General features: G+C 48.8%; 2 protein-coding genes and 1 long non-coding RNA gene across 4 annotated transcripts; 1 reads left to right on the forward strand and 2 right to left on the reverse strand.

The window, feature by feature from the left end:
- Positions 1-1,603: 1,603 nt before the first annotated feature.
- On the forward strand, positions 1,604-6,058 carry LOC137845955 (uncharacterized). 2 transcript variants are annotated; one of them, XR_011090336.1, is made up of 2 exons: positions 1,604-1,899; positions 4,527-6,058. It is a non-coding gene; the product is annotated as an uncharacterized lncRNA (long non-coding RNA). The 2 variants fall into 2 exon arrangements; XR_011090337.1 differs by having other exon boundaries at positions 4,530-6,058.
- Positions 3,000-7,825, reverse strand: LOC137845953 (keratin, type II cuticular Hb4-like). Its single transcript, XM_068663500.1, has 9 exons — positions 7,373-7,825; positions 6,648-6,856; positions 6,102-6,162; positions 5,741-5,836; positions 5,326-5,490; positions 5,055-5,180; positions 4,507-4,727; positions 4,194-4,228; positions 3,000-4,114 (listed from the first exon to the last, which is right to left on the reverse strand). Exons 1-9 carry the CDS (start codon positions 7,823-7,825, stop codon positions 3,909-3,911), a joined length of 1,572 nt encoding a protein of 523 aa, XP_068519601.1. The 3' UTR covers positions 3,000-3,908.
- A 6,305-nt stretch (positions 7,826-14,130) lies between these two features.
- Positions 14,131-21,705, reverse strand: LOC137845941 (keratin, type II cytoskeletal 6A-like). The gene is made up of 9 exons (XM_068663489.1): positions 21,162-21,705; positions 20,539-20,747; positions 17,977-18,037; positions 17,494-17,589; positions 17,141-17,305; positions 16,680-16,805; positions 16,334-16,554; positions 15,709-15,743; positions 14,131-15,344 (listed from the first exon to the last, which is right to left on the reverse strand). The coding sequence occupies exons 1-9, from the start codon at positions 21,546-21,548 to the stop codon at positions 15,151-15,153; spliced, it is 1,494 nt and encodes a 497-aa protein (XP_068519590.1). The 5' UTR covers positions 21,549-21,705; the 3' UTR covers positions 14,131-15,150.
- Positions 21,706-21,739: the final 34 nt, after the last annotated feature.

Genomic DNA, 21,739 nt, shown 5'->3' on the forward strand with positions numbered 1-21,739 from the left:
AGCAACACATGACCCACAAAGAAGGCCTTTTTTGGCCTCGCTGTTTTGCAGCAGTGATTAAGAAGGATAATGAGCACCTGAAATGTGCATAAAATCATGCACAAAGGGCGTTCCTGTCGGTGTGGGGCTGCGAGGTTGGGAACGTGCCTGCTCCGGATGCTGGAGTGGCCCCAGCAGGCTGCATGGTTCGCAGAGGAGCTGTGAATCGGGGCTCAGGGAACTCAGGAAAAGCTAAAGTTTGTTTAACTTTGCAAATAGATGAGTCAAGGCAAAGATGGGGCCCAACAGAGTGCAAAAGACAACTGCAGAGGGCAAAAGTCCTCCTCAAATGAGCGAGTCCTCTTCCCATCAAGGTGCCATTTTGGGGCATTCTGCTCGTGCCCTGGGGTAGGGTACAGCCAAGCCATCCCTCCTCGCCTGCTTTCCCTGCTGCTGTGCTTAGGGCAGGTAATACAACGCGGTCAAGGATCACATCCATCTTTGCTGTGTGATTACACCTTTCCACGGCACAGCTCCAGAGCTGAAACACCTCAAAGCCCTTTGCAGTTATTGCCCTGTCAGTTAAACATCTGGGAGCTGGACTCGATGATCCCTACGGGTCCCTTCCAACTCGGGATGTTCTGTGGGTCTGTGATTAAAAGCTCTGCCCTGCTGCAAGCACAGTAACGGCTGGGGAGGTTGCTCCGTGCATGCGCTTTTCTCACGATCTGAAAGATGCCCAGCTGATTTCATGTGGGCAGTCTGTCGCATTTTCTCTTTCCAACCATACAGCAGCATCTGGCAGCTTTCTGAGCTCACAGACGCAGTGAAATGGCTTTTTTCCTCCTTACAGTGTTGCTGGTTTCCGTGCAGGTAGAAAGCCCGGCTATCTCTGCTAAAGCTGGGAGTGCTTCAGCCTCTGCCTCTTGCTCTCTGCAGGGCAAAATGCATAATATTTAAATATATTTACAATATTTAAGCATACTTCATACTTTCTTTATCTAATACTTTATGCAAATGCTACTTGAGTGCTTCTGCCACCTCTGCTTGCTCTCAGCCTCTGCATTTCTCCCCTCCTAGCGAGCTGCCCTGCCGTTCCCTCTCCAGTTCAGAGGCCCAGCTGAGCGCCGTGTTCCCCCCATCCGGGGTTTTCCTTCGGGGCTGCGTTGCAGGACACAGCCTCCCACCGTCCGCCTGCTCCCTGCAGTGCTGCTGCACCACCAGGATGTGATTGTGGATGCGTCGCTGCAATAACGGGACTGAGATCAGCAGAGATGCGGTCTGTCTGCAGGTGCCGGGGGTTTTACAGAGGAGGTGAGTTCTGTTACTGTCTTTATGGAAACTGAAGCAGGGGAGGGGTGAGGATTTGGATGCAATAGGGCTTGGGAAAAAGGCTGCAGGTGGTGGGGAGCTTTCTCAAGTCCCCCGGCGTTTAAGCTACATTTACTTCTCGTTTTCCATCAGCTTTTCAGCAACTGCAAAAGCTAAAACCCTGCTCTGAGGTTGATGGAAATTTTTACCTCGTGTTTAAAAGGAATTAAATGGCACAAAATCGTTATGGGCTGGGCTGAGTCTGTAGCTCCACCAGGCACGGAGGGGAGAGGTGGGGGCTGCCATCCTGGGAAGCCTTTGGTGCACCTGGGAAGCCTCATTGGATTGACTGGGAGCCTGAATGGCTTGATGAGGTTATAAAGGTCAACCCCCACACAGCAGGGAGGCTGAGAGGCTTTGCAGGCTCTCCCTGGGGATGGTGGGGGCTCTGTGCTCTAGTGCTGGAGCATCTGCAGCCTGGGGAGGTGTGCGTAGCGTGGCCTGGGAGCTGTTTCTGCTCAGCTTGGGGGTTGCTGCAATGATGCTGTGTGCTGCTGGAGAGCTGAGCAGGGCCTGGACTGCTCCCAGGAGGAGAGGAAGGACAAGGAGGTGCAAAACCACCCAGCAGCTGCTGGTGTCCAGCTTTGAAGTGTTGCTGGGCACCTCGGGGCAATCAGTGATGGGTTTAAGGGGATTTAGGAACCGATAGTAGTAATGAAAAGTTTTCAATTAGCTTTATACAAACTGCTAGAGCGTCTTTGCTTAGTCAGAGCCCTCTAAATGGTGGTGTTTTTGATTTATTTTCACCTGGGGAGTTCCTGGGAGGAAAATTGTTTGGTGCTCCACCCTGCCTTAATGAAGACATCTAACCCAGGAAGCGCCCATGTCTTGTGCCTTGCTGGCAGCCAGCTGGGTCGTAAACACTCAGCGTTGGGTGGAATGGCTCCTGCTCCTTGCACGCAGGCGCAGGGAAGAAGAGAGCTCTGCCTTTGTCTTGGTGCTGCTTTGGAGAGAGGTTTCTAAGCCTCCTCCCCACGTAGCTGCAGCTGTGCATGGAGCATTGACGCATTGAGGGGCACGGGAGAGCAGCGCTGTGCAGTCCCTGGGTTTGGAAGGAAGGGCTGCGAGGGTTTTACCAGAGGGTGGACGGCTTGACCTCTGCCTGTTTGAGACCCTTCTAAGTTTCGGGTTGGAAGGGACCTTCAGGATCATCTGTTTCCAATCCCCCTGCCCTAGGTAGGGATGCCGCCCACTAAATTATGCTGCCCAGGGCCTCATCCAACACCTCCAGGGACGGGGCATCCACAGCCTCTCTGGGCAACCTGTCCCAGTGCCTCACCTCCCTCTGAGTGAACAATTTCCTCCTAACCTCTAATCTGAATCTCCCCTCTTTTAGTTTAAAACCATTCCCCCTTGTCCTGTCATTGGCTGATTGAGCAGAGTTGCTCCCAATCCTTTTCGTAAGCACCCTTTACATACCGAAAAGCTGCAAGGAGCTCACCCCGGAGCCTCCTCTTCTAGAGGCTGAACAGCTCCAGGCCTCTCAGCCTTACTTCATAGGAGAGCTGCTGCAGCCCTCTGATCATCTTCATGGCCCTCCTCTGGACCCATGCTAACAGATCATTAGAGAACTTGGAGTAGAGACAAAATTAACCCTTCTTCTCCCCAAAAAGAAGCAGGCACGCGGTGCTGGTTGTTGCTATGTCGATTTATTGGAGATGCGAGACTAAAACTAGGATAAAAGCCATTAATGAGCATTGCTGGCTAAATGCGTGGTATTAGGAAGAATTCACTGCATCCTCTTTCCCAAATCTCAAATGGAGTAAATATACTTACACCGACAGCTTCCTTTGCTATGTATTGAAAGATGGAAAGGTGATTGAAACTGGTCTGATGTGTCTGAGATTAGGTCTGAATCCTGTAAGCAAGATCACAGAGGAGTTTTGTGTCCTGGGGGCCAGACCTTGTGATGGATCAGCCCCGTTCATACCTGACAGCAGACTGGTGCCCAGGCCCTTCAGTTAAGATGGTATTTGTGGCATCAGATGAGCCACACCATTTAGAAAAACAGAAGGAAAAGGGAAGTTGAGGATTAGCTTCAAAATATGTAATGTGAGTATGAAGCAAACTGCCTCCAAACAGCAGCAGCCACTGAAATCTATCCTCTGGGGCAAATATTTGGTAGGATTGGTACAATGTGTAGGGAACATGCAAGCCAGGCAGTTTTGGGTGAGTTCTGCTGATGCCAGGGGTGTATCTGTAAGCTAAAAGGCAGCTGATAGAACTAAGCTGATCTAGGGTGGGAGCTGCTAAAACAAGTGAATAAAGCTGAGTAAAGCCCCAATGAAAATGCTCATAGGTAGAAGCTGTGCTGTCTCACACTTCGTTTTGATCCTGGAATCTGTGGAAAGACCAGGGAACTGCCCCAAAGGCATCGTGTTTGAACTGCGTAATGGGAATGATTCCTGAGCACAGAAAAGCCCTCTTTGCCTTTTGTATCCCCGTGCATAGAAAATGGGTGTGCGGAGTGGGGGAGCTGGGTGCACGTGCTCCGGCGCTGGCCGGCTCTTGCCGTGTGTGTCGCTTCGGTTCCAGCCTCGCCATTTGTCTGCAGCTCTTTACATGGTGCTCCTGGCTGACTTGGTCATGGACACGAGCTTCACGTGGGAGCTCCTCGTGCTCCCGCTGCGAACAGCCTCACCGCAGACCCCAGCGCTGCGGCTCGCGCTGCCGTTCCTGCACGAGCTTCTCTTGGCAGGCACTTGGGTGCTGGCAAAAGTGGGCTCTGGGCTGTAGGCGAGACCTCTCTGGGAATGGCAGACAGCTGCAAAAGGCAAAGCAAAACTGAATTTCAGCCTAGGGGATTCCTGGAGGAAAGGCAGAAGTTGAATGCTCCAACTTACAGATGTTGACGGGCAGCCCTTCTTCTGCACGAAGCCTGCAGAGAGTGGGAAAAGGTTCTCCATTACTGACCTGTCTTCAGCTGCAAAGCCCCGTTAGCCTCACCTGTGAGCCTGACCCCTCCTTATCCTGCTCTCTGTGCACCAGTGGAGCTGTGGTAGGACTGATGGGAGGAGCTGCACTGGGGCTGCGAGCCTGCCTTGCAGCATGGCAGCTCTGAAATAGCAAAATAGCTCTGACCATTTTTACTATTTTTCCCTTTTGACACATGGGTCTAAAGTAGCTTGTCCAGCCCTGTTGGTGTCCATCACTCACCTGTTCTCCTCTCCCTCCAGCAGCTTCCTGTAGGTTGTGATTTCAATGTCCAGAGCCAGCTTGACATTCATCAGCTCCTGGTACTCACAGAGCTGCCGGGCCAGGTCTGCCTTGGTCTGCTGCAGAGCTACCTCCAGCTCAGAGAGTTTGCACTTTGCGTCCTTGATGGATGTTTCCCCACACTGCTCAGCATTGGCCACAGCGGTTTCCAGTTTGCAGCGCTGCAAGGAGCAAGACACGGTCAGTCTTCAGTGTCTCTTGGTATTTTCAAACGTAATGCATTATCTAGAGGTGTATTTAAAGTCTGGTTGTGCATTCAGCCCAGCAGCAAGATGGACATGCGGTCCTCCCCAGCAGAGGTTTGAGGGAGCTGGGTGTGCAGTTTCAATGCTTCCTCGTGCTGCTCGCAGGGGATGGGATGCTCTGACTGTAGCTGCCTTCAGGCAGTGCCTGAGTTGGACTTTAATGCAGCCCCAGCCAGAACAGCAAAGTCCTGGCTACTGAGCATCCTTTGCAGGGTGTACAGCACCATTTAATTTTGTGCTCACCTGGTCCTTGGCGTTCCTGACTTCTCCGTTCAGTTTCTGGATTATCCGTGTCAGCTCACTTATTTCTTTTTTCGTCTCTCGCAGGCTATCGGCGTTTCTGCCTGCAGTGACTCGCAGCTCCTCAAACTAAAAAAGCCCCAGAGACATTGTTGTGTGTCTCAGAAAACACATGCTTTGAGTTAAATCAGAGCATATTAGGAGCATGAGGGTGTTTATCTCATTTTTAAGAGAGAAATTGCATCTGAACCCTCCCTCTGGCAGTTTTTCTCACCTTGCTTTTGTACCAGGCTTCTGCTTCTGCCCGGCTCCTGCAGGCAGTGTCCTCGTACTGAGCCTTGACATCAGCAATGATGCTGTCCAGGTTGAGGTCCCGGCTGTTGTCCATCTGTACAATCACCTGCGTATCTGAGATCTGAGTCTGCAGCTGCTGGGTTTCCTGGTGGTGACAGTGAGATGCTGGTTCGGCTGTGCTCCCAGGCCAGCCCCTCACTGGTGTGTCATGCACATCATGCAACTTGCTCCCCCTTTGTGGTGACCAAGCAGAGATGAATTGCTGGGTCTCCCCGTTCACTGCAAGGGGTGACCTCTGCCCTGCATTACCCCTTCTGCCCCTTTCTGTTGGGACAAACAGCTCCAAGACTGGACTGTGAAATGCAAACAACGGCAGCGACAGGGAGGCTTCTTACCTCTTCGTAGAGCATTCGCAGAAAGTCAACCTCTTCTTTCAGGCTTTCCACCTTGGCCTCCAGCTCTGCTTTTTTTAAGAAAAAACAGTCTGCGTCCTGAAGTCGTGTTGAGGAGAGAAGAAGGAAGTTCATTAGCGAGAGCAGACTCGGGGCTACCCTTAGGGTAAGGGACTTTTGGTGCCGGTACCATGACGGTGCGCCAGCTCCCAATTACACAGTTGCTGCTGATCTGAGTTCAAGCAAACCTGAGCACCAGCTCCTGTTTGTACTTGTTTTGTGTGCTGTTTTGGGGAAATAAATCTCTGTGTGCGCCCCAAAGACCCAAACCTGGAGAGGAAGGTTCAAATGGCCCCTTGCTCACCTTCTTCAGGGCAATAAACTCCTTCTCAGCACAGATCCGCTGGCTGCATTCATCTTCATACCTGCGTGGGAAAATGGGAGATTCTGAGTGCAGTGCAATTACATCCTTGTTTGGGATTCTGCAGGCCTTATTGCAAGAAATGAAACTCCTCCTATTTTTTTTTAAACTTCTCCCTAGATGATTTGGGGTGCTTTGTTCTTGTTTTGTAGCCCATGGGAAAGCAAACGTTTTCAGAGAGGTTTCGGTGTTCTTACAAATTTGCAGCAGAACTGTTTTGGTTCAGCTTCTGTACCAGAAAACAGTTGCTTAACTATTCTACATGTTAATTCCTAGAATTAGGAAAGAGACAGAGAACCTGGAAGAGACATATCCTGTTTTCTCCATCTCCATAAACTGGGACTTTGTTTTATATACCAGGATGCTGTCAGATCTCTCCGCCTACCTACAGGTTCTCTGGGAACTGTACTTTCATGAAAAGTTCATGATCTCTGCCTTTTTATGAACAACATTTTGAGCCTTACACTCACATTTCTGTCTTCAACTTACATTTTCTTGTTGGTTTCCAGAGCCTCTTGCGCTGCCTTCAGGTCTGTTTGCAACAGGGCTCTGTTGCACCCCAGTGCTTCCAACTGCTTCCTTGAGTTACCGATATAAGCCTCTAGCATGGGCATGATGATATTCCTGCATTGTTTTTGACCCTGCAGAAAGCTCCACTTGGTCTCCAGCACCTCATTCTGTTGCTCCAGTAATCGAACCTGAATCCCAGAAAGCAAAATGGGAAACGAGATGAGGGTTAAGTGTTTGTGAGAGCCAGTGTCCACGCAACAGCCGTGGAATGCATGGTCCTGCTCCTGGTCCACTTGAATGCACTGTTCCCTACTCCAGTGTTCTTTTGTGCATATGCTTTTTCTGGGTAACTGATGTGGAAATGCACAAAAACCTAAATGTTTCCAGAAAGGGAAAATTTGCAACAAATTAGGAAAACGTAGAGGCAAATGGGAAGGAACTGGAAGGCTGATAAAGCCATTCGCAGCGTGTTCCCTCCCTGCAGTCAGGCCTAGAGATCAGATCGGTAGTGCCAGTACATCAAAGCTTCCCTGATGGCAGTAAGGCAATATGGCTCGTTGAACACCTTGGTGTTCAACTTTGAAAGTTGCCCTCAGTGTCTATAAGGAGTTGTGTCACAAAGATTTCTTGCCTGTTACGTGCTAGACACCTCCCTTGGACGGCTGTGCCTGCGAGCTGGAGCTGGGGAGGGTTTCACTGCTCACCTTGTCAATGAAAGAAGCAAATTTGTTGTTGAGGGTCTTGATCTGCTCCTTCTCTTGATACTTCACTGTTTGCATGTTGGGATCAAATTCCAGTTTGAGTGGCTGCAGCAGCTGCTCGTTAATGGTGATGGGTGTGATGGAGCGCGGCCTGGAGACTCCACTGACCCTGTAGCCAAAGCCAGCACCTCGGTAGCCAAATCCCACGCTGGCTGCACCAAAGCCATATCCAGATCTCGGAGGAGGACATCTTCCAACAGCTATCCTGGGCTTGGAGGATGCCGTGCCGTTGAGACTCCTGGAGCTGAAGTTACCCAGCCCGCGGGGGCCCGCGCCGCTGCCCCAGTGCCACGAGGCGCTGCTGAAGCCGCGTCGATGCCGGGGCAGAGCGGCGGAGGACGAGCTGAAATTCCGAGCGGCACGGCCGGAGTTGATGCTGTAGGAGCGGCAGGACATGGCCACGGGTGGGAGAGGGATGGGTGCAGGCGATGTGCTGGCAGCAGATTCCCAGGTGCAGTTCCCTCTGACCGCAGCGGAGCACCCTCTTCCTTTTATTTGCACGGAAAATGGGGCGAGGCTACATGAAACTTCCACAAAATGTTTACGATGCAATGAGTTTGAGCTACTTAGCATACGTTGTGCTTACCAGCAGAGAAAGCAGCATATTTGCCCCATCGAGGTCTGAAGAGTGGTGTTAAGTCAGAGGGGCCATATTTAGGTCTTGTGTAAGAGCGGCAGAAAGCGGGCGAGTTCTGCTGGATGTTTCCTGGAGGTGTAAAAATTCCGCCTTCGCCTTTTTATAGGTTTAAAATGTACCTTTCAAAATGTAAAGTGCTTCCCTGTCAAAGGAGATATTTACATTTTGCTGGTACCTCAGCTTGCAAGTAAGAGCTTTGAAGGAGAATGTGATTCAGCCAGATGTTTACTAAATAATATCAGTAATACATTCAAATTCATTGAGAATTAATGAACAAAATCTCGCAGGCAGGTTAGTGGTAAACAACTGTGTTTTGTTGGGTTTGCCTATAAAAAGGTAACACGATGCCAGACAAAGATCTTTGGGACCGACTGTATTTCTCAGAAAACGTGACTTTTCTGTGGGTAGCTGCAAATCATCCAACGTGGTGATTTACTGGGGGGGGATTGCTGATCAGTTGAAACTGAGCCCTGTGTGTGGAAGGTGGTAGCTTCAGCAGATGCTCTTGTTGGCCAAATCCTCAGCAACCCGGCCTCTCCTCCCCTTGTTGCTCAGCTTTGAGGTTGGGTTCCCACCTGCTTTGGGGCAGGGCCAGGCTTGGTCCTTTTGCCTCCTACGTTGGGCGAGCGCCCTCATTGTGGCGTCGGGGCTCGGATTCTTCCTGGTTTTGCTGCTCACACGCATGTGCATCGTGTCCGAGCCTTGGAAGGACGGGGATAGCGTCAGGGCTGGCGTCACCGTGTGGGAGGGCGGCGTGTTTGGTAGGGGCAGGGTGGAAGTTTCAAACGAATGGTTTAGTTTTGTTTACTGCATTTTTCCCCTTCCCTATTCAGTGGTTGGTTGCAATTGCAAGCCAAAATTACTATCCTTGCTGGACAGCTCGACTCCAGAGCCCAGAGAGGTCTTTACAAGGATGGTGCATGAGGAGATCTGGAGTGAACCCCGTGATTCTAGGCTGCCCTCAATCCTCCTGTGCCAGACCTCATTGCTCCAGTTTGGACTTGGGATGTATTTAATGGCTCCGTGGTGGCATCTCTTCTCTATCCATTGTCTGAACACCACTTTTTCCCTCATCCCAGGACACACTTTCTCATTTTAGTGAGACAAGTAGCACTGAATGCAACGTTAGAGCACTTTTGGTCAGAAATCTGAGGAAAGGCGTTGTGGGAGGGCTGGCCTCGCAGGCTGCCCATCCCCAAAGGAGAGAGGGGCACTGGTTAAAGCTACAGATTCTCCAGTACAACAGGAAAAAGCAGTTGAAATGTTTTTGAACTTACTTAAAAACAAGAACAAAATAACAACAACAAAAAAGCAAGATGTTTTGAGCTAGCTCAATTAAACCAAGTAGTGCAAATTGGCTTGAGCAGGTTTAGAATTAGATGTTCAGGCGATTCCCTGGGGAAACAAATCTACAGGTTTTTGTCTCCTCTTTCTTCCTGTTTTTTATGGGATTAGGTCAGGGATATGATGTTATTGTCCTTATTCATGCAAGTGCATTCAATGCACGCAGGCACTTAGCTCTGAGGGCAAAGCTAAGTGCCTGGGTGCATTGGGAGCTTTTGACTTTTGAAGCCATTTGGGCCCATAAAGGCTGCAAAGTACTTTGCAAAGTGTCACCTCCAGGGACACTGGGTCTCAGGGGGATTTGCTGCAATTACAGAGATGGTGGCAGCTCATCAAGCAGACTGTGAAAGGTGGTGGTGGACTTAGGTGCATTACTATTTCTTCCTTGTAAGCCTCTTGCAGGGTTGTGCCAGCACCCACCTGCACTCCTCTCCCTCCAGCAGCTTCCTGTAGGTCACGATCTCGATGTCCAGGGCCAGCTTGACATTCATCAGCTGCTGGTACTTGTGCAGCTGCCAGGCCATGTCCTGCTTTGCCTTCTGCAGCACTGCCTCCAACTCGGATATTTTGTATTCTGTATCCTTGAAGGCCACTTTCCCCTGCTCCTCAGCCTCAGCAATGGCTCCTTCCAGTTTGCATCTCTGCAGGTAGGAGATTTTCATTACTGCAGCGTATTTGCACTTGCATTGAATAGTTCAGAGATGTTGAATCTGCCTGTGCTTTCATCCACCTGCACTTTGTCATGTTTTCAGACTCTGTAGATAACCCTCTAACTCTAGGACAATTCTCTCTGGCTCATGCATTGTCTTCTTGCTGCAGGTCCATACGGATGGTAGTTCAATTATTAGTAGCAGTAACAGACTGTTTTGCTCTGTACTCTGTATTATCAGCAAGTCTGAGAGTCAAGCAGCTGACATGTATTTCATCAAAACTGGGTTAATTACTCCCTTTCTCTAGCGGAGGAGTTTTGGAAATCCACAGCCTGGGAATTGTGATTGGCACATTATTGTCCCTGAGTCATCCTTACCTGGGCTTTGGTGTTTTCACATTCTCCAGTTAGTCTCTGAATCACCCAATTCGGCTCCATAATTTCGTTTTTTGAGTTACGCAAGCTGTTGTCGTGTTTGCCCGTGGCTTCTCTCAGTTCCTCATTCTGAGGAGAGAGAAAATGCAATGAAAATAAATACCAGAGCAGGGAAATGAGTCAGAGATGAAACTGCTATGTGATTCTGGGACCGCAGTCCCGGATCTTGAGCTTTAAGGCCAAAACTTTTGTCACTGGTGGACACAAATGACTCATTTACCCAGAAGCAGCTCTGTGTGTGAAGGTGTTAGCAGATGATGTATTACACATTAGGGAAACATAGCAGGTGGCTAAGAAAACAAACAAACCTTTAAAAATCCCGTTCAACCCAAATTAGGAAATCTGAAGAAGCATGGCTCTTAGCAGAAGTGGAGCATAAATACTTCTGTGAGTGTCCATCACAACTCGCCTTGCTGTATGACCAGGACTCTGTCAGCCCAGCTCTTTTTGGCAATGTCCATGAATTGATCTTTGACATCATCACTGATGTTACCCATGTTCAGGCCTCGGCTGTTGTCCATTTGCACAATAACAGAGGTATCCGAAATGGCACAACCTGAGCGGTGTCCTAGGGGCAACAGGAAGATTACCAACTGTCTGCAGCACAAGTGCTTTCCCAGTACATTTCCATGGCACAGATACAAGGAGATGTCTACTCTGTGTACCCGGACTTGAGGCTCACTACAGAAACCCAAAGAAGGATTTTCTGCTTTAAGCTCTCTGGTTTCTGCCTCTACCATCAAGTTGAAACAGATTCCTTAGGATTTTGCCCAATGCAACAGTAATGCCTTTGAAATCCGGAGTGTTAGTCTGATGTATACATGAAACACCGAAAATCTCCCTGAACTTAAGTGATCCTCCTCAAGAGACATGAGGTGGAGGAAAAGGAAAAAGTAAAGCCATTACCGCTTGGAAGAGGGACTCCACCTTGGCTTCCAGCTCAGCTTTGTTCATGTAGGCACAATCCATGTCCTGAAGCGCGTCAGAGAAGGTTTTATGAATCGAAAGAGCATTCTCTTTAATGCCAGCACGCGATGGCATTACAAACTCCTAGCGCTGTTCTTTTCAAGGACATAAGCTTTACCATGTTATTAAACTGATTGCTTCTCTCATCATCTTAGGCACAAGATAAAAATTGCTAGACAGAGAAGAAAAGGAAAGGTCTTGACCAGCAGGGGTATACAAACATCTCAGATGACCATGCTGTATTGGAACTGACTCACTTAAGGTGGGATTCAACTCTTTTAATTAAATCTTCACAAAAGTTGGCCTTTAGGTCCCTCTAGAGTCTCTGGAGAGTGAGAGGCAATCTCTCACCTGCTGTCTTTCCAGCAATATTGGCTGCTGTTCATACCAAAAGCCTGGAAGAAGAGTTTGAGTTGGTCTGAAATGCTCTTACTTTTTTGAGCATAACAAACTCATTCCCTGCACACGTTTGCCTATAAGTTCCCTGTTCATACCTTCAAGGGGAAGAAAACCAATGGTTCTGCTCCTGGTTATTCAGCCTAAGCAAGAATATGGATCTAATCCTGCTCAACCTCCCCATGGAAACCAACTGTTGACACAAGTTGTAGTTTTGCAGATTAGTGACTCGAGCTGCTTTTGAACGCACACCGATTGTTCAGTTATAGGCTGTATTTCTAATTTGAATGGGAGGGAATCCTTGATCCCATAAAAACTGCATTTGCAAACCTCTTTTTTTTATAGTAAGCATGAAAGAGAGAAGCTTAGCCAATCACTTGATGTGTGCAGGGCAGTAGGAGTACAAAAAGGAGCACTGCTTTGCTTTGCATCGGGGGAAAAGAAGCATTTGAGTTGAACTCTTGGGAACGTCGTAGGTATCTAAAAACGGGCCAACTGGGTTTGCTATTACATCAACCTTTAGCCAGAATTGCTCTTTTTTTGAGCCCAATTCTATAATTTACACTTCTGTTTTTTTCATTTGACCTCTGTGATTCTGTTAGCCTCAAGAACAATCTTTTAATTCCCTTGGGACAGGAGATGGGCCTGTGCTAGGGTTCTGCTGGCCTGTGACTACAAGCAGAAAGTAGCTGCAGCAAAGATGGGTGTGAGAGCAGGAGAGAGCCATGGATGAAAAATTTTCCAGCTCAGACCTTTGTACCAGCCAGGGAAAACCAAAGACAAAGGCTGAATACATCGAGATGGTGGTGAGATCACTGATCCCTCCAAGGGAAGTGTCCTGTGTACGGATTAGCTTACAGCAGAACTGGGTTTGGCTATTGCTTTCTCGTGAATTTGCTTGGCAAATCCCCGTGAATATAATTTTGGAATATACATATATTAGCAAAGGAGATGGGTACAGAGGGATGAGGACAAAAGAAAAGCATGCAAGTCTCTTCTATAAGATGAAATAGGGTATTTTCAGTCCCATCTTCCCTGAAATATTGAAGGGCTGTGTGCCATGGGTGGGAAACTTCTTAATTCTTTTGCCTCCAGTGGGATAACAGTGAGGGCTTAGCCCTGAATTTCTCAGCCTTTTCTAAAGGTGCGTTTGCTTTTATCTGATTTTCTTGGCATTCATCATGGCCTGAGAACGTGTTCTGCTCCATGGAGAGGATCAGAGAGAAGTTCATGCATGCAAGCCTGAAAGCTGGCCTGCCTTATTTAGCCGGGCAACATTTTAGGGTAAAGCTGTGTGGGAGTTGTATGTGCTAAGCGCTCTTTGGGTGTCAGCCTAAAAGGGGTTGAGAGAGCTCAGCATCTCTCATGATTGGGCCCTGGATGCTGGAGAACAGCTGCTGTATGTGATAGTTGGCATCTACCGTGAAATGGAAGAAGTGATGTTGGCTTCTTTTCTTGCTTTCTCTCTCTCAGGTTTTTAATTACAGACCTGAGCTCAGAACCGCCAGCTTGTCTGAGCCAGCCCGGCTTCGATCTGCTGACCCAACAGAAACCTCAGCTCTGGAGCATCACACTGCCCTGGGATCGCATCCTCATTTAGCCCATGGCCTGGCAGCTCTTTTGGCCATTCCAGAGAGGGGCTGGAGCTAAATCCCTCCTGTTTTCCATGCGGGGCACTAGGAATGAGCAGCGGGAGCTCTGCGTTGCTTGCATTTTGCAGGTCAGTGTAGCCGGGCAAAGGCACAGCTCTGGCTGTGGGAGCACGCAGCGATGCTAACACACAGCACAAACTGCAGGTGTGGAACCAGCCTTTCCAGAAGTTTAGCTCGTGTGCGTGGGATCCATCTTTCCCAACTTTAAAACATCTCTTTGGAGCGTTCCTGCAATGGCATCTTCAGCCAACTGCCTAGAGCCCTTTCGGTCCTATGGAAGGAGGTGTTGGGGGACAATTCATCTGACCCCAAAGTGTCTGTTTCTGTCCTTTGATTGGATCTGATGTAGGTGTTTACAGCCAGGCGAAACCAGCCCCACCTTCTGGTCTTGCTCTGTTTGGCTGTGCAGCTTGGAAAACCTCCCAAAGCACTGGAGTATTGCTGCTCCGTGACCCCTCCCCAATGCACTTAACATCCCGACCCCCCCCCCGCCCCAGGACTGAACCAGGGAGCAGGATAAGGGAAGGCTCTGAGAGGCAGAGGTTGCCTACGGCGAGTCTTTAAACCTTATTTTAAAATTACTTTTAAGTGATTTTTACAAGGACAGATAAAACCCACACTGTTCATAGTAAGGCTGATTGCAGTTTATTGGAGAAATTTCATAAAACTCAGTTCAACAGGAGCAGAAGCTGAGAGGAAACAGGCTGGTTACATTTTGGCATGTAATTCTCTAACCCTCTTCTTTGCCTCCCTCCTCCTTCCATAAAAAGGTGGGGGGAAGCTAAGAACAAAGGCACTACAACAGATGTTTTCTTGCGTTGTTTTCTTTCTAACCCTTGTGCTGTTATTTTCTCTAGGCTGAGTTCCCTGGCTGGTGGAGGGGTTGGTTTGCTGCTGAGACAAGTGGGTTATGTGCAGCATACAGCAGCCTGTGGGTTATGTGCTCTTCTGGCTCGAGTTACACGCACTGGGTGGGTGAGGAATTACTATGAAGAGCCAGCCCCTTTCACCTCTGGAAAATGAAGGTTGTGTTGTTGGATGTGGGTAGAGCTGGAGAGCCCTGGAGCAGATAGAGAAGTGACAGCAGAGCAAGAAAGTTGGGAAATGGAGCAACTGCTTCTTGCTGAAAGATGCTTTGTTCTCAGTTCTGCAAGCCCCTGGGGAGAGCAAGCCCAACAGCAGGGAGCTGGGTTGATCAGGAGGGAACATAAGAGACTGTGGTATCGGCACACCTCCTGGTTTCCATCATGAGCAGGTGAAGGGACCGGTTCTGCTTCCATGTACGTTGGTGTAAATCCAAGCCCTGCATCTACTCTGGATTTACACCAGGACACCAGAGCCAAGGGGACCCGAGGGATGCTGCAAGCTGAGCTCTAACGATGGCACCCATTAGTAGGAAGGCTGATTACTCATTGCCAAGCAGTGCTGGGCTTCTGGTCAGCTGCGGGAGAGTTTCTGCGAAGGAATTAAGTGGGCTTGGAGGTGTCTCTCCGCTGAGCCAGGAAGTCGTGCTGGGAGTATGGTTTCCCCTAACGGGAACGCGATAAGCACGGCTCTTTGGATGCTGTTAATAGCTCTGTGCTGGCAGCAGGAGGTGGTGCTCAACCTCTTCTGCTCCAGGGGAGCTGGGTGCTGCTGTGACTTAGCTCCGACAGCTCTTCTTGGTGGTGGTTTTTGACACAAACCTCATGCTGGAGCTGCTTCCTGCACCAGAGCTGAATCCTGCAGCCAGGCAGCTGCCGGTGCTGGCACTGCCGACCCCCAGGCCAAGCCTGCTGTTGAAGCCCGGCCCCAGCGTGGTCCCACCTCCGAAGCTGCTCCCGGATGAGACCACGGCTGTGATGGGAGACCACAGGGGAGAAGGTTAATTTGGGATAGTACGAGGGCACTTCAGTGCCTGCAGTTGTGTGTGGATGGTTTTCCTTGCACACTCTACCACTGCCTGTATTTCACAGATGATCTTCTTTAGCTTTTCTTAACGTCTAAAACCTTTCATGTTCAGAGTTGGCCAGAGAAAAGATGCATCAGGCTCCTTGGCCACCTCAGTCTTACAAAGAGTTACAAAACCCATGCACTCCATTTTTGTGCTGGTAGCTAATAGCTGCGCAACTCATTGTGTCATTGCCAGGCCCAGGTACATCTAAGGAACAACTCAATGAATACTCAATCTATTCAATCTATTAAGAGCCAGATTACTTACAAATATTCACTGCACCAACGCCTTCTCCAGCCAGCCTGGAAGAGGACAGAGAAGAAAGGGCTCGTTATTTAGGACGGTTTCAAATAACAGTTTGGCATCAGTCCCGTTCAATAGCAGAGTGCTCTGGGATTCATTCTCATTGACGCAAAATTGCACAGACCTGCTTGTGGAGCTGAAGCAACATTTACCCCTTGCAGAGATCAAACCCTGAGGGTAATACTCACTTCTTAGGAAACAGCAAGAGTTAAAGTTTAACCACCACTTAAGGTATCAAACGCAGACTAATGAATGTCCAGTAGTAATTAAATCAGTTGAGATATGCTTCCAGTGCATTGAGCTGCAGCTGCTGCAGAAAGGAAGCCAAAATTACTCAGCGCAAAATACTGAACTTCCAAGGATGGGATTTTCCCATCCCTCTTCTGTGGAACCAGCTGGTACAAACAAAGGCATTTGACTTTGCTTATGTCTTCTGCTGGGAAAGCTGCAATGCGTGGGGGTGCAGCCCTCCCTAAAGCTCACTGCTCCTGGAGTTTTGTAGTCCTTCCCTTTTTTGTTGCAGATAAATATGAAAATATTTATGGGTTTAGACATTATTTGGATTGCAGGGGCATGAGGAGCCACCCACCTGCACTCCTCGCCCTCCAGCAGCTTCCTGTAGGTCGCGATCTCGATGTCCAGGGCCAGCTTGACGTTCATCAGCTCCTGGTACTCGCGCAGCTGCCGGGCCAGGTCTGCCTTGGCTTTCTGCAGAGCATCCTCCAGCTCGGCCAGTTTGGCTTTGGCATCCTTGATGGCCAGCTCCCCGCGCTGCTCAGCATCTGCGATGGCTGTCTGCAGACTGGCACACTGCAAGAAGTAGAAGTGTGTCTGGTGACCCCTCGCTGGGTTAGGACCCCAATATCCAGGCATCCTTGCAAGAGCACGAGGTGGTGGAGGTGCTCCCACGTTTGCAGGGGTGCTGCACACTGTACCTGTTTCCTCACACTGTCAATTTCTGAGTGGAGCCGCTGCACCACGCGTTTCATCTCTGAGATCTCCACCTTGGTGTTGTGCAGGTCGGCCCCGTGCTGGCCAGCAGTGAGCTGCAGTTCTTCGTACTGAGAAGGGCAGGGACGTGAGACACCAACAAGAAGTCATTGAACTCGTTGGTAGGGGCTGACCCTGCTCTGATCCTCTCTCGACTGGGTCTTTCTGTGCTCAGTAAAGGTTCGTCCTCATGAACTTTAGCATATTGCCTTCCTCCCTCCATCTCTCCTTATTCTCATTTACCTCTCCTTCTCAAAATGGCATGTACAAAAATCTTATCCAAATTGACCTGATTTTGCACCCTACTCCGTAGTTCTACCTGCTTGCACTCTCTCATATAAAATAGGCTTTGGGAACTGCTAAGCAATAATTTTCTAGCTCACCTGATTAATTTTCACATCCTCACCTTGCTCTGGTACCAGGACTCGGCCTCTGCCCGGCTCCGGTTGGCGATGTCCTCGTACTGCGCCTTGACCTCTGCGATGATGCTGTCCAGGTCCAGGCTGCGGTTGTTGTCCATGGACAGCACCACGGAGGTGTCGGAGATTTGTGACTGCATCTGAGACAGCTCCTGTAAGTCCAACAACATTTGTGCTCAGGCCCAAATATTGACCCCAGTGCTTGTCCTAGAGATTATGCATAGTTGAGTGGTAGGGGTGGGAGGGAGCTGCAACTCTGAATATCTCTTTTGGGCCTGTTTGATCCTGCTGGTAGCAGGAAAATGGGGAAATAGAAAAAGGAAATGTGACAAAGTCTTACTGCTTCATAGAGAGCTCGCAGGAAGTTAATCTCATCCGTCAGTGCATCCACCCTGGTTCCCAGGTCCACCTTGCTCATGTAGGCAGCGTCTGCATCCTGGAACCATGACAATGGAGATGGAAAACCTGTGGTGGTTTTACACCTTGCCTACCTGCTCCCTTGCACAAAGACTGGTTGTCATTTCATGCAAACCTCAGGAGACAAACAGGGGCAGAGTGACTGCAAGGTATGGATGACCCAGGTTTGGTCTTTTATCTTGGATTCACAGTTCACCTGGATTTTGGATGAGGGGCCTGAAACAAGAATGAGCTATTGCCAAGGACTGACACACTGGCACAATTGGGTGTTTCATCTTCAAGGAGGGATGACTACACATTTGCTAAGTGCTTTGCCCAGCTTGGCATTGCCGGATAAAAAGGATCATTTGCATTCAAATGCATTTTGTCTTTAAAAAGTGTGTCCCTTCTTTGTTGTTGGCCTCACCTTCTTGAGCAACATGAAGTCGTTCTCTGCAGTCGTGCGTTTGTTGATCTCCTCCTCGTACCTGTTGGAAGGGGAAACGAGCATCGCTTTACAGCTCCCAGCCTCCCCGCCTGCCACAGGGGTATGGAAATCCCTCCTCCACCCATCCATGTAGGGTGCTGGTGGAGAGAATAAAGTCTGTTCCCAGGGACCTTTAGAGCCTGTGCATGGATCTCGGGAGAAAACAACATAAATAGCTACCAGGTAATGCACGTCTGTCCTTGCTATGTCAGTGCATATATTATGTCTATTATTATATATATATCACAGATTGTGATAGAAAGACAGCACCCTTGGGCTAGGTGGTGGAAGGAGGCCATCTAGAAAAGCTGCAGGCCTTCATTAAAGGCACGTTTTATCCTCCCCGACGTTTTTGCTGTGAATGGGAGCCTTGTACTCCCCGAATTTTCTCAGGCCGGGAGGGCTGGGTGGAGCCGGAGCTGAGCTCGCCGCCGCCGCGCCTGCCTTAGTCAGAAGAGCCGGGATCTCCGACGCCAGCTCCCGTGGTGGCTTTGGGAGGGCTGGGGACGGCCGGGGTACAGAGAGACGAGGTTGGGAGCGGGGGATCTCCAATGCCAGCTCCCGTGGTGGCTCCAGGAGGGTTGGGGACGGCAGCACCATGCGTCCCACTCCTGGGGAAGGATGAGAACTGGCACTGGCCGTGGAGCAGTGCCCGGCTCAAACGAAGTGAATTAGGTGCAGGAGATGAAAGGCAGGAGTTCAAAGGAAGGAGTTCGTGCAGCTCATAAAAACATTAGCCTTTCATGACCTTTCTGTTGGGGAAGGGCTTCAGATTTCATCTCAGGAATGTCCAACCCTTAAAATCATTGCCATTAAGTGCTAGGCTCTGTATAGATTTGTGGGTCTCTAAGCTCTTAGCCACGTAGAAGAAGAAAATTAATTTGGCATATGTCTAATTTCTAATTACTGAATTGATTAATATTTGACTCAGAAGAGCAAAGCATTAGAAAGAATAATTTTAGGATCCACAAAGTGTAAAAAAAAAAAAAAAAAATTTACAGGCAAGGAGAACAAATTCCTAGCAAATTTGTTTTTTTTTGCTAGGGGACAGAAGCAGTGACGTCCCCCTGGTAGGTGCAGGTGTTGTTGCCACAATGCAAGGTGATGATGACCTCAGCTAAGAGCTGAGCTGCTTGATGTAATTGAGCTTTTGCCCAGAGATTCCCTGATCTGGAGCCAGAAGGAATATTTGCCACTTTATGTCAGATGCAGGTAGAACATGAAAGCCTGAGCTAAGACGTCACCTTTACTTTTCAAATGATTTCTTCTCTGAAGCCATGGTGAGCACAAAGATCTCTCACCTGAGCAATCTCTGCTGCTGCAGACTGCTAATGGTAGGCATTGCTTTTCAAAGTTTAACATTGCTTTCACTATGGTCCCGAGGGAATAGGAGGAGGAAACTCTGACCCAGGTAATCAACAACATTATTGTGCTTATGGCAGGGATTCGTCCCTACTCAGCTACCTGGAAATTGGATATTTTGGGTTTTCCTTCTGTAGCTGATGGAAAAAGATACTTATCCCATCCTAAAATGGATGGGATTGCCCATCCAGCTGGCTAATTTCTAGCCGACTCTGAGGTCTAGAATGGCCAAACTGACACAGGACAGAATTTTTCTCTGCTAAATGTTCCATTTCTGAAGTCACAGGGAACCATAAAAGAGGCCTGAAAGTAGACTGTGCTGGATGATTTCTCTGCCCCAAGGCAGTCGTTTCTGTTCCAATGCTTGTTTTAGGCTAGAGGCACTGCTGGTAAAGGTGGCAGAAAGTGTCAGACGCGTGATCTCCCGAGAAGGGCAGAGCAGAGGGTTTTTGGCAGAATGCGCGTGTCCTTGTTTTGAATTGCAGCCTGCTCCTTGCTCTGCCTCTCGTTTTTCTGGTTCCAGATTGACAATTTAAGCTCCTTATTTATTCACATCCATTAAGCAGTGTATCCCTCGTGGGCATGGTAGCAGACAGTAAGGCTTGATAGATGTTTTTCCAAAGTGCAAAGAGTGGATGAGAAGGAACACCTCCTCCTAACAGCCTAAAGAGTTAATGAGCTGAGCTGAATCCCTCGGCAGAGACTTCAGTGACTTTCCACGGGGTGGAAATTAACTCCTGGCTTTCAGGAGTGCTAGAACTACCAGGTACATTCATATTAATCAGCTTTATTATTATTTTTTTAATGAAAGAGAGACAAAGAAACAATTAAGCACGCACTTAAAATTGATCTTTCCTTTTAGGAAGATTTTCTCTCCTGGAAAGGAATTCACATCAATAAGAAATGTGAGTGTTCAGAGAGCTTGTATATTAAAAAAAAAAAAAAAAAAGGCATATGAAATGTGTAGAGTGCTGCTGCTGCTATTTATATGCAGCTAAAGTGAGGGGAACCAAGTCACGTTAGTCCTTTCTGAGGTTTCACAGTTTTTGGTTGCCTTGGGTCTTTTAGCTCATCCAGAAAGAGGACAGAATGAAGAAAAACTGGATGGGTTTCTTTCTTTCTTTTGTGTGTGTTGCTTACCTGATCTTGAAGTCTTCAACAGCATCCTGCATAGCCTTTAGCTCAGAGCTGAGCTGCAGCCTGTCCCCTGCTAGAGCCTCAAGCTGTCTCCTCATGTTGCTGATGTACACTTCAAACATAGGCTCAATGTTATTTTTCACAACTTTTTGGTCTTTCAAGAGGCTCCATTTGGTTTCCAGTACCTTGTTTTGTTGCTCCAGGAACCGTACCTGAAACCCATCAGAGCAGTTTAAAGCATTCAGAACCATCAGCTTAAAAACTGCCTCACTTTTCACGAGAAGTGAGCTTTAATGCGAGGGGTTTTGTTGTTGTTGTTTTAATTCTGTTTCATGTAATTTAAAGTGGGCTTTAGATAGTGATATCACTGATAGGAAAATTTGGAAACCAGGAACAGTATTCAACTGCAAAGAAACCTGCAAATATAGTGGGCTCCATATCCAGACCGTCTACAAGCTCTGACAGTGGCATTATGTTTACAGAGGTAGTGAGCCGAACAAGTTCCTGAGCACTAAGATTTAGAAGTGAGGTTTTAGAAGCTAGTTTATAACATCGAGAGCAACCCTGATCCCACTGTACTTGCAATGACAAACACGCCGGGCTGGATGAAGTGAAACACGTCTTACCTTGTCAATGAAGGAGGCAAATTTGTTGTTGAGGGATTTGATCTGATCCTTCTCCTCCTGACGCACTCTCTGCATGCTGGTGTCAATCTCCAGGTTAAGAGGTGCCAGGAGGTTTTGGTTGACTGTGACCCCTTGAATACCCCCAGGGCCGCATCCTCCTCCAAACCCAAACCCAGCTCTGCCAGCCCTGTAAGCAAACCCACCGTGACCTAACCCGTAACTGTATCCTGGTCTAGCAGAGCAATACCCTCCGCTCATGGAAATCCTCTTGCTTCTCCCTAGGTTGTGAAGGCTCCTGCTGCCAAAACCACCGCTGATCTGTCCTATGCCTCCACCACTGCTGCAGGACATGGACATGGAGCTGAAGCTGCTTCGGTTTACAGGCATAGTGGCAGAAGCAGCACTAAAAGCCTTAGCGAGTCCTCCTGACCTAGTGCCAACTGACTTCTGTGCGACTGTTTGCTGGTGGCAGGAGCAGAGGATGATGAGATGAGATGGCAGATGGGCAGAGTTGGGAGCTGGAGTACCCCCCCCTGCCTTATATCCTTTCGGAGAGGGCTGCAGCCCGGTTGACTGAG

This window comes from Anas acuta, chromosome 29, assembly GCF_963932015.1.
Source record: "Anas acuta chromosome 29, bAnaAcu1.1, whole genome shotgun sequence".
Classification (NCBI taxonomy): domain Eukaryota; kingdom Metazoa; phylum Chordata; class Aves; order Anseriformes; family Anatidae; genus Anas; species Anas acuta.

Coding starts and splice junctions, on each gene's coding strand:
- LOC137845953 (XM_068663500.1), bottom strand. CDS start 7,825: ATGTCCTGCCGCTCCTACAGCATCAACTCCGGCCGTGCCGCTCGGAAT. Junction 5,837..6,101: donor AGTTTATTGCCCTGAAGAAG/GTGAGCAAGGGG, acceptor ACACGACTTCAG/GACGCAGACTGTTTTTTCTT. Junction 4,728..5,054: donor TCAGGAACGCCAAGGACCAG/GTGAGCACAAAA, acceptor TGCTCCTTGCAG/CGCTGCAAACTGGAAACCGC.
- LOC137845941 (XM_068663489.1), bottom strand. CDS start 21,548: ATGCCTGTAAACCGAAGCAGCTTCAGCTCCATGTCCATGTCCTGCAGC. Junction 17,590..17,976: donor ACTTCATGTTGCTCAAGAAG/GTGAGGCCAACA, acceptor TCATGGTTCCAG/GATGCAGACGCTGCCTACAT. Junction 15,345..15,708: donor CGTTGGTGCAGTGAATATTT/GTAAGTAATCTG, acceptor CTCCCATCACAG/CCGTGGTCTCATCCGGGAGC.